General features: G+C 35.8%; 1 protein-coding gene across 1 annotated transcript in view; it reads right to left on the bottom strand.

Moving 5' to 3' along the window:
• The window catches only part of LOC132707421 (ankyrin repeat domain-containing protein 33B-like), a 42,856-nt gene that overhangs the window by 19,384 nt on the left and 11,263 nt on the right, over window positions 1-12,209 (bottom strand). Inside the window, exons 2-4 of the mRNA XM_060679270.1 lie at window positions 11,460-11,663; window positions 7,390-7,672; window positions 2,931-3,151 (exon numbers count right to left, since the gene is read on the bottom strand). Coding sequence (XP_060535253.1) covers window positions 2,931-3,151; window positions 7,390-7,672; window positions 11,460-11,570 — 615 coding nt within the window. The 5' untranslated portion in view covers window positions 11,571-11,663. The remainder of the gene's footprint in view (window positions 1-2,930; window positions 3,152-7,389; window positions 7,673-11,459; window positions 11,664-12,209) is intronic.

Raw genomic sequence — 12,209 nt, 5'->3', positions numbered from 1 at the left:
ATCACAGACTCCAGCTTTCCTTTTAGATCCTGTACCTAGAGTATAGGACCTTAGTTTAGTAACATCTATTTTTTCAAAAGTAAACCAAGTTACTGATATAATTTGCTGTTTATCAAACTCTGCCTGTGAATGGTAACCATTGGCATGTGACTCCTTGCTGACACATCAATGATAATTATTATTTCAAAGCTGAAAGCCACAGATTTCTTATCAACCATTAATATTTTTGATCTTTCAGCGATGCCCATTTCAAAGGCATCCGCAGGAACTGAGGAACCACTAAAACAGTTAGTAATGTCGCATATTTTTGAAAAAAATTAATCTTGCTTTCTTGTGTAAACCTGAGTATTGTTGGTTAGGAGAATGTTCCCTAATTGGCGACTTCCAATTCTATAATTAAACAATTAAATTAACGCAATTTGGTGTTATTGCTATCCATAAAACCGCTGTTTATTTGCCGGCGAGTTTTATTTGGCCGGTTACGCCTAGTTAGCCACAGGACGATTGCCAATGAAAATAATTAACCGGGTTAAATGTCGATAGACGAAATTGGTCGATAATTCGTTTATTTAATATCACGTGTTGCTAGTCGACAATGCGGGTAACCGTTTTCGATGCATTACGAATGATGAACGACTATTTTTACTATCGCAGACGGTGTGTCATTATCGAGATGAATTTTTAATGAGTATATGACACCGACGACTTCTGATTGATGCAAAAACGATGCGATCGCACAGGCGTATCTGGCTTCATTAAAATTGGAAACCGGCAAACAACAACCCAAGCTTTCGACTGACTCCAAGAAAATATGACTGTAGAAACCTTTGTGGTTGGATGTCAACTGCAACTGCTATGACCTACTAAAATGGACGCGTTTTGATTATTCTGGTAGGGTCATCGATATTGACTGCTGGATAAACTTGACGATAATTGGGTCTGGATTATTCTAGCAGGATCAGAATGGAGTACCGCCAAACTTAACATCATTATATCATCAGATGTCCTGGAAATTTTGATGGATATTCGTAAAAGATGGATGAATTATATCAAAAATTACTACTACAGGAAGATGGTAGTTTAGTTCCTAATAATTCGATGTTTGTTCCCTTTAACTTTAAAGAAGTCTTAAGTACTAGGGGTGATCTCCGTTTGAGTTGATTTGTGGAAAAATACGTTTCCGCTAAGGACACCACATCTGTCCGTTTTTTAAGTTGTTACCAGCAACTCCCAAAAGAGTAGAAGACACAAGATTCAGTTTGAAAATAGGTTTACAATTTACACTGAGGTATGTAATGCTCAGCAAGAGTATTCTTGCCTGACCAGCAGATGTTTTGAACTAGTATGCTCTACAAAATAATATGAGAAACAAAAACCAAAACTCATAGCTCATAGATTTCGAGACTACTGAAGTTGATTGGGGACCTCATATTGAAGTTACTGATTCCTTGTCCAAGTTCCAAGTTAAGTTCTAAATATCCAAGATGGAGCCTGGTCAGGTCTGGTAGTATGAAGTGCCGACTACCTTTACAAATGATAAGATAGTAACTATCGGTCATTTATGAAACTTGCTGACTTTTTGTGCACAGCAGAATTTTTGCTTTATAATCAAAATGGGCAATTTGGAATCTTTGACGAAGTTTATAAAAAACAAAGCGCCCCATATGGAAGTTGTTGATCTCTTACCCAAATTTGGATTCCATTTCACATGTTTAATCTTTGATGCTGATTTAAAATTTTTATCCCACTTTTACGTTCTAATACTTAATGATGGAGAAAGCAGTACTGACCAATTGAGACAAGCATAAGATAGTATTCATATATAAGGTGTTGATCTTTTAAAATATACAGACTTCACTATAAATATTTAGGATAGAAGATTCATGCTGATTTAATATTTAAATTCCAGTGTGAAGGTGTAAGATGAGAATCCTCGATGAATACTAATTTAATTATTAATATTTAAATTTAAAATTTTCAATATCTTCGATGATGTAGAAATGAACTCTATCTTTTTCTTCTTCTTCTAGTGCCTTATCATCTGTTGACATTGGCGATTATTTTTGTCTACTGCTGCCCTGAACAGTTCGACCGACATACCAGGACCACTTTTGCCTTCTAGTTTTCCGCGTGTTATAAGTGTGAAGCTGTTGAATGCTTAGCGTGCTTTCGAGTAATAATTTCCCGAGAATGATTCCATCTTTTGTTCAAGCTGCAACCAAGTTACGGAAATGTTTCTACTTTTTCGGGTTTAGTGTTTTTCCCTTGCAAATTAGCTTTGGCGTTTGGTTTCTTGCTAATGTTCTTCGCACATATTTACGATTATGTTGATTACTCCCTGTTTGATAATAGGACTGTATCTACTTTCACCAAAACGGTAAAGCGTGTATGGAACTTGATCTCCCCGAGCTGATCTTTGATGCTGATGTTAATGTAAGACCTTGAATGACGAATAACGCAGACCCCAGTAGTTTTACAAACGGTAAAACGGTATCCTTGTTGACGTCAGTGCCGAGTGGTCCGGGAAACGCAACAGGCTATAATTGCCGGGGTGGAAGGGGGCTGGCGGGTTGCAAGGGTGCGTGTCAAAAACAATCTGCTACCGTTTAGTTCCGCATGACCTAGCCGGACAATTTGCATGCATCGACGTCCCAGTTCGTTACAATGTATCGTTTTGTTTGGGATCCAAATTATAGGGGTGGCGCACAAACGTTTTTTATAATACGAAAAAAACAACTGCACGACAATACCGTCTGGCTTAATCAAGCGTTACTCTCTGGGTCACGCAATTGAATTTGTAATGCAATCGGCGCGCACTACTCGTGAAAATCGTAAAAAAGATTGAATGTAGGACAGAGGCAGAATGGATACGTTTTTTTTTTATTATTAACCAGAGTCGCAGGCAGGTGATATCAGTAGGCAAGTCTCACCCTTCCGCTGCAGTCCACTGCGTTCAGGTCCTGTTCCGGTATCCCGACGGTCAGCGCTCTGCGCAGATGGTCCCTGAGGTACTGCTCGTCTCCATCTCTGGCTGCCCTTAATAACGCCTGCCCCCCGGGAGAAGCCGGCGTGTTTTGGGGGGCGGCGTTTGAAGTCGGGGACAGCGTACCCCTGATGTACCTGCCGGTTGGATGTACCCTGTTTCTCACGCCTGCAACAAACCGGAACAACGTTGACCTCCCTATCGACCTCGAAATTATAAAAGACACACGGGATGTGGTTTACACGCTATACTGCTACATTTCTAGTTACTTTCTTAAAGTTAGAAACGTGTAGAATAATAAAACATAATTAGGTGTGCAAAGGCACTACATGGTGACTCGATCAAATTTGCGGCGAAAAAGTTAAAGATCATGAACTGATCTTCCTGGAAATAGCGGATTCCAAAGCCAGCAAACAGCTTCGTGCTTGGTGTTTGGTGTTGTCTATTGCCATTTTCTTTAGAATTAGTGACAGTTTAGACATCTAGAATTCCGCAATGGCGGATATATTTTGCTACAGATGAAGTTAGCTAACCAGACAAACAATACAACAACAAATTGAGTGTGATAGTCATCCATTCTTCTTGTTTAATTGAATTTCACGTCAGATCAATTCTTACATAGATCTCGTCAGATTGGAGCAGTCGGTAGGATCGGTTTATCTCCTAGATATTGATTTTTTACGCAGCTCTCGTCATAAACGAAACCATCTGCTGAGCCTTATTATTATTTTCCGGATTTGCGTTAAAACAATCCGGGCGTAGCGGTAAACGCCGCCTACGCTTTTAGGCTGCTTTGTTTCTGCGACTCTATCGATAGACAGGTGGATTGTTTTTTTTTTACGTCGTCTATCGAGTGCTTTATCTCTTGCGTCACGCTGACGCAAATATAACACGGAATTCGCTACGGAAGCCCGTCCGTTCGAATTTATTGGAAAAATGTGACACCACATAAACAAACTACCTTTTACCAAACAAACATTCATTTTTTACATATTAATACAAAGTTAATTATTTACATAAATTACTTATTTTACCAAAATTAATTAATTAATGAAATTTAATTATCTAATTTTTATTTGATCATAATTTATATAGTTAACATCAACCCTAATTCATTAACTTAATTAACAAAGGTTTTAACTGCGTCAGAACAAAAGTTACGAATGAAGAACTACTTTTCTCTCCACTTTTCTGGAATGTGTTTTATAATGTAGAGGTATTAAAGAGTCATAAAAACATATAAGGGTTATAATGAAATGCGACAATCAGTCATATCAAAATTTATTAATAAGCTTGAATGGTAACAAAGAAAAAGCTAACTCGATCCAAGCAAAGAACATTAATGTATGAGCAAAATTATGTAGGTGTGTCTAGTGTACTGTAGGTACATCAATAAAAACTTGTTGTTGTTATCCTTTCTTCGGTTTATTTCCTTATAATTATATTTGGGTATAATGTTGTTTCTACGTTTTTCGTCATTTTTTATTATTAATTTTGTTGTTTACCGCCAATCACTGGCAGTAAAGATATTTAATATCATTATGATTGTTACTATTATTTTTCACTTTTTTTTGCATCCGGGAATGGTAATAGTTCTTACATGGTTTTTTGATTTAAAAGATACCTTGCATTCTATGGTCAAGACCGTGGGGAAACTAGTGGTTCTTAGTTCATACCATTATGTTTATTTATGTAAATTGGAGGCTTTAAGGCATTTTCCGAAATCGCTAGTAAAAATCGTCAATGACGTTTTGACCTCGGCCGTTGTGCACTACTGCGTGTTCTATTTTAACGTGTCGTTCGGAATTTCAGCCGCCGCCATTGTGCCTTTCCGCGTCGCGAGAACACCCAATTTCAATGGTCTGTCAGCGTTTCCGACTCGGCCTTTCCAAGACGCGAGGATGCGAAAGATTTCAAATATTTCTGAGCGCTACGCGTGTATCAAAGGAAAAATCTCGACGTTTTAATACGTTAAGCAAGTAAACACGCGGTAATGAATCACACAAGTTGTATCAATATTTAGACTCGAGAGTCCGCTCAGCGCACGAAAATTAAATTTAATTTTGTGATTGTTATTGCAACGGTAATAATTGGACCTGCGTAATAATTTTGTTTTTTTGAAGATGCTACAGCAACACCCAGAACTATCTCCGGGGCAGACTGCGGAAGGTTAAAAAAAAAATTATCGTTTTTCATTCTCGCAATTAATTCACTCGATTAAGTGATTAATTATTTGAATTAATTAATTAATTAATTAATTAATTAAGTGATTAGTTATTGCCAATTCATTGATTTTCACAATTAAAAATAATTAATTATTGAAAAACCATTAATCTCGCAAATTGATTAATTTCAATTGATTACTTATAATTATTAAAATATGTATTAATTCTAGAATAATTATAAAGCATGATTGTAAAAGTATTTTAAGAAATTAATTTTGTTTAAAAATTTTGATAATTTTGTTGTTGGAAAACCCGCGCTTTTTTAAATTTCCATAATTTTAACTTCTCAGCAGTACAGCCCTCCGTAATTAATGTCTTTAATAATTAATTATTAATAGTAAATTTTTGTCCATCTTAAATGATAAAACAATTACAGTTACATGATTGTCTTTTATTAATTAATGTAAACTATCAACACTTTTAGACACTAACTTAATAAATATAATTAGCTTACTAATTATAATAATTAAATTTTAGTATTTAAATTAATAAATTAATTACGATTACAAGAAAAATGCCTCAACTGTGATTTTTAAGAGGTAAGTTTTAATTTTGTTTTTTCATTTAGGATGAGTTGATAATTGACGGATTTTGTAAAATTTAATATTATTAATTAATTATTTATTTTTGAAGGCCCTCTGAGGAGTTAAAATTACGCAAATTTTTAAAATCGCAGATTTTACATCTACATTAAGCAAAATTTTTAAAGAAAATTAATATCTTGACAGCCGACATATATGTCAAAAATTTGTTTTTTAATTAATCAAAAAAAAAAAAATAGCGTGCCTGTATACAGAAGAACAAACGACTGAAACCTGATCAAAAACACAGCTACCGCATGGATGAAATTCTCGCCCAAAGGTGTTTTTGAATTTTGTATATTACCGACCTCCGAAAACAGTCCACAATTTTTGCTCGAGCGTCCGATGGTGTTTAGTTTCCTTAAAAAAAAAAACGACTCATCGCCTCACCTACATTCCCTAGTCCGTTCACACTCGACCTTGCCCCCTTACCCCTCAATAATAAATGACGTATTGACAAATATAAACGAAATAATTGCGCCATTTGAATTCCTAATTAGATGGACGCTAATGCATTCCTTTCAGGGACGCGAAAATGAGGTTGTTTAACGGTCATGGACGTGGTCAGGCGCAATCGGGCCTAAGAACCTGACTGCGTGGGACACCGGAGTACTTAGGAAATAATTTTGCAAAATCACTTGGCACATCTGATACCGAAGATCGTTGTCATTCCTAGTTTCAAAACATCAAGAGGAGAAGAAAAAATGTAATTACTAGAAGAAAAAAGCGGCTTAGAAAATAATTACCTCAAAATATAATATAATGTAGAGTATGATCCACTAAGCTGTCCCATTAAAAATGGACACGTATGGATCCTAAAGCACTTAGAAAGTTTAACTTGAGTTTTACTGTATGTATTTGAATGCAGTCGACGCGACATTAGAACCAATAAAACACTAGGGTCGGGTGAAGTTTCAATCATTTAAATTGAGAGCTGATATTTAAGTAGGACAGCGCCAATGCTTCTTAAGTTGATTAAAAGTGAGGTAATATAATATCTTGTCAGATATACGATGCATAAAATATTACATTATCAAGTGGTATGGCTTTCGAAAGCACATTTTTCAAAATATATCGCAGATAAAATTTTAGAACATATTTATAATTCACCTAATGTGATTCTTTTGATGATAAAAATTAAAAGAAAAGTTACCTACAGGTAATTTTTGGATAAATTTGAATTTCTGTTTTAATTAGGTATCTATCTTTAATTTTTTTTAATTTTAAATAATACCAGTTGCACACAAACTAACAGTATGCAGATAAAAATTAACTGGTAGGGTCTTTTTCCTATATCTTTATAAGAACCATTAATTTAATCTATGTTCCTTGAACTATTTTCTGTTTGAGCTTGGTAATGTTTCTGTTAAAAAGAGGAGTTGTCATTTTTTTAAATAATATTTGAATTTAACGTTAAGTATACCTAATTTTGAGAATTTTTTCTATGCTGGATCAATTTTCTCGTTTTTTTTTATTTACAGTGTTTTTTTTTTATATTTCTGTGCACGGTCTCCGATTATAACATTTTAAAAATGTTAAAATTATTATTCTGCTTTCACACACATTCTTATAAAACTTAAAAAAACAAACAAATACTTACCGGGAGAACCGGTCACGGGAACTTGCACCGCGTCTCCAGGGAACCGATGATGGTATGTCGCGAAACGTCCCGATGTGTCGTAAGCGCGGCGCTCGACGCTTCTCTTCCTGGACGTCTGCTTAGCGAACGGCCGTTGACTGAAACCGATATATTTGTCTCGCCAACAGCCGCCGAATTTTGGACGCGAGTGCGTCTGTTTCGAGAGTGCGACGTCCGCGTCGACATCGCCGACTAGACGCGCGTCGCCATCTGTCGGAGGCAACGCGAACCTCACTCTGCGAGCCTGCAATAGAAAGTAGACCACCGTATTTTCTAACGCCTATCGATTACGGAATAGGGAATCTGAGGCGCGTCATAGACCACAGATTTCTCAGTCATTTTGTTCTCTTGAAATGTCTGGGAAATAAAAGGAAAGAAGAGCTGATATAAAGAACATTAAATAAGTAGAGATACTTAAATAGTAAATAAACAGGGGAAAAGCTCACGAAATATTAGCAAATGAATATTTGTTTGTGAGCTGAACAGCATACATAAATCAAAAAATAAATAGATAAAAAAATTAAGTTTTAAGTGTGTGTATATGGATCTTATCTGAAAACTTAATCTTTTAAATCTACTTAACTTGTTGGTGGATATAACATACCTTCAATTTCTTTTTATATTCATTGTAGGGTCTATAATTTTGAATCACTTCGGGTACCACAGCAATAATTCTGTTTGTGAGATGTCGATCAACTAATGCACTGCACTGTACAACATTTTTAGGTGTTTTATATCACAAAATTTCCTGGCATTCTTGAATATTGTGAGAAGGTATCTCAATTTTTTAATAAGTTTATGAGTATTTTCAAGTCATGTGGTTCTCCATGTAGATACCGAGGTACTTGATATAATCGGGGTAAACTATAGTGATTAACTCCGTTTTAAGTCATTTTCGACCTTATTTTTGAGAACACATCAGTATAGAAACTCGTGGGATCTGCATTTGAGTTTACACGAAACACATCCTTGATGTACAAAACAAAGAGAATATTCAGCCTTTCTTTCACAACTAAGCACACCGTCCTGGGTGACACATTGCGTTCGGTCACTGAGATAATTGACATTAATTTTAAGGGTACTCCACTTCTATTACTAAATAAAAAATATCAATCAACTTCTTCACAGAGTTATCAAAGATTTCTATCTAATGATTTATAGATTTTTTCTGTGAGTGTAGTAATGGAATCTTGGGTGGATTTACCGTTCTGGATCCCAAGTTGATGCTGATCTACGATTTGAAATTTTTCGAGATAGTGAGTGAGTTTGTGAAGTGTGAAAGCAAGGAGATTGGCCTACAAATTGTAGGGTTTGTTTTGTCGCCAGATTCATGCAGTGGTCGAACTATAACTTTTCTTAAAATTTATGGGATTCATTGGCTAGCAATATCCTTTTTTCTCTTGGAATGTTGGAGTAGCTAGATTTAAAATGTATAGTTCAAACCAAAACTAAGAAAAGAGAGTAACGGATTAGCTCCCAGGTCACGTGCGAAACTTTGCGTAACCTAAAAATACAGTTAAAATTCACCAAAGCATTGCCGGTCGCCATTAAATTAATTTTGTGGTTATTCTTTTTAGCTCTCTCTTTACTACTACTAAAGTATTGTAACTCACGACGTTCTAAATTTGAACAAATTGAGTAACGACTTATCTATACGTTTGGACACAGAAAACCGGAAACTGATATTATCGTACTTAATTCCTTTCACTTCATTGAACAATTAAAAAGCTTTACATTAGATACACAGAATATTCTGGTTAGTTTCGATGTAGAATCTCTCTTTACCAAAGTTGCCTGAAACTCGCAACATCATTTCAGATATATTAACATCCGAGAATCTGGAACCAAACCTTCTCACCTTAATCGACAAATGCTTGTCTGGAACATATTTTTCTTATAACGGTCAAATTTTTGAACAAACAGCTATGGATTCTCATCTAAAACCTAAATTTTAATAATATTTTAATATTAAAAGTTCTAAAGAAGTATAACATCAAAACCAGATGTACCACTTGTCCAAAAATCTCTCAACATCATCGGTCTGTCAAAGACAAAATTCACTTTACCACAACCTTCCAATAGCAATGATGCCGAAAGCAATCCAACACTTGCCACTATGGTCCTTCCTTACATTCAAAACATCACTGACCACATATCAAAAGTTCGAAAGAAGTACAACGTCAAAACCAGATGTACCACTTGTCCAAAAATCTCTCAACATCATCGGTCTGTCAAAGACAAAATTCACTTTACCACAACCTTCCAATAGCAATGATGCCGAAAGCAATCCAACACTTGCCACTATGGTCCTTCCTTACATTCAAAACATCACTGACCACATATCAAAAGTTCGAAAGAAGTACAACGTCAAAACCAGATGTACCACTTGTCCAAAAATCTCTCAACATCATCGGTCTGTCAAAGACAAAATTCACTTCACCACAACCTTCCAATAGCAATGATGCCGAAAGCAATCCTACACTTGCCACTGTGGTCCTTCCTTACATTCAAAATATCACTGACCACATATCAAAAGTTCGAAAGAAGTACAACGTCAAAACCAGATTTACCACTTGTACAAAAATCTCTCAACATCTTCGGTCTGTCATAGACAAAATTCCATTTGAGATGCATTCCATGCATATGCGGTAAAGAATACAATGAAGAGACCGGACATACAATTTTGTTCTTCTACCAACGAAAAATCCGAGAGTCTATAGAAATCTATAAACATTCTAACAATATTCATCCGAGACAGTGTTTATGGCCCTCATTTAGCTCCGCCCCAGCGGAGTAAAATGCGATCCAGTTTCAGTCAAGCTCTGAAGAAGCCAACAGGATGATTGGCGAAACATCAGCAGGTTCGACTCAGCAAAAACCGACGCAGGAGGAATCCAGAAGTTTTGTAAAAAGTAAAACCGGAAAACTAGCTGGTTTTAAAACAAACTACTTATTTTATTGATTATTGTTTTGTTTTATACTGATTATTTTTATGTATGTTCCTGTCTGGTTTGTGTGATATTGAAATAAAATGAATAAATTTCAAATTATATATAAAAAAGGTAAATTGAAAGTGAGTTTATTTTATAATTGGCAAAGAGTTTTTATTGTTTTAATATATATTAATTTAATTAGGATATATGTTATTTCATATTATTATTTTATCATTATTCTATGATCACTCATAAACAACCAACGGGAACTAATCACTAATGAATATAAGTTTCTCTATTTATTGTTGTGTTTTATATTTTTTATTTTTGAAATATAACGATATTAATAACTATTTCATTTTCAATACTTCTCTCCAACTTTAAGATAACTTTAGTTAGCCCGGTAGTCCTGTGGCTAATAAATTCGGTTCCGGTATTGACTAGGGAATCTACATCTCTTTCTATTTTATTATTTTTATTTTATTATATTTTTATTCACTAACGCTCCACTTATTTAAGGGAAAACAAACTGCTATAGAAGTGGAGACAGAAATTTCGAAAAATGGATTAGGTTTTCAACTGTCCAATGTAGCGGAATGTCGATTTTCTCTGAAAGCCCTTCCCCAAAAATTATTGTTTTGCGTCACTCTAGTGATTTTATAATTTATTTTCCAAAGCCCTCTTCATTTTTTTTGTCGTGTTGTCAAAGCTTCCTTTATGTGTAGATCCTTAGATTCATAATTGTCAGTCGGAGATGTAAATTTAAAGGTTGTACTAGGTGCTAGTTCTAGCCACGCCCTCACTTTAACAACCGCATCACCTAAAGAGACGTACCCAAAACGAGAATTACCTAGAAGGAAAACCACACCCGAATGGGCGTGACTCAGGTTATAGGGAACGTGGCTGTAAAAGAGACGCGTTTAGAAGGCACCACCAAGGGCGGTCGGGGTACATGACGGTGATTAAAGCCCTTCCAGAGGTGTGGTTTAATTAAAAAACGGCACGCCTAACAAAAATGGGAGCTTAGCTAACGGGATTGAATCAATATTTAAATGTTTGCTTTTTAAAAAATTAAAAATGTAAGAAAAGGAGACTCACCGGTCTTTCGGGCCTAGCGGAATCCGGACGACGAATAAAATGTTCGCTCACAACGGGAAACTGGCTGCTGACGCTGATTTTTGGACAAGCGACCCTCAAGGGCGCAGTCATTGTGGATCTGGCCCCCACCGGGCCATAGCGCAGCGACGGTAGCTCCCTCGTCCTCGACGTTGATTTTTTCGAAGTCGCCGGCAACTTTTCGGACTGGACATGAAAATTTTCCAAAGAAGTACGAATATTTAAAACTGTTTTGTTTCATCCTATAGCAACTCCCCTACGGGAGTGCAAGAGAATATTTTTACTGCAGACGAAAGCTAACCTTTGGGGACACATTTTCATTAAGAAATGAAAGTTTCTAAATTGCTATTAAAGTGCAAAAAAATATATTTAATACTCTTTTGTTTCACCCTATAGCAACATCCATACGGGAGTGCAAGAGGACATTTCTAATAGAAACGAAAGCTAACCTGTGTGGGCATTGTGATTAAAGTAGAAAAAAAAATTTCAAACTTTTTTGTTTCACCCTATAGCAACTCCCGTACGGGGGTGCAAGAGGACATTTTTACTGGAAACGAAAGCCAACCTTTGGTGGCACATTTTCATCAAGAAATGAAAGTGTGTAAATTTCGATTAAAGTAGAAAAAAAAATTTCAAACTTTTTTGTTTCACCCTATAGCAACTCCCGTACGGGAGTGCAAGAGGACATTTTTACTGGAAACCCTTGTAAGGGACTGCAACCGAATATTTTCT

This window comes from Cylas formicarius, unplaced genomic scaffold (assembly GCF_029955315.1).
Source record: "Cylas formicarius isolate icCylForm1 unplaced genomic scaffold, icCylForm1.1 PGA_scaffold_9__14_contigs__length_23061073, whole genome shotgun sequence".
In the NCBI taxonomy this organism is placed as follows: Eukaryota; Metazoa; Arthropoda; class Insecta; order Coleoptera; family Brentidae; genus Cylas; species Cylas formicarius.
This window is presented reverse-complemented; position numbering and strand designations above follow the sequence as displayed.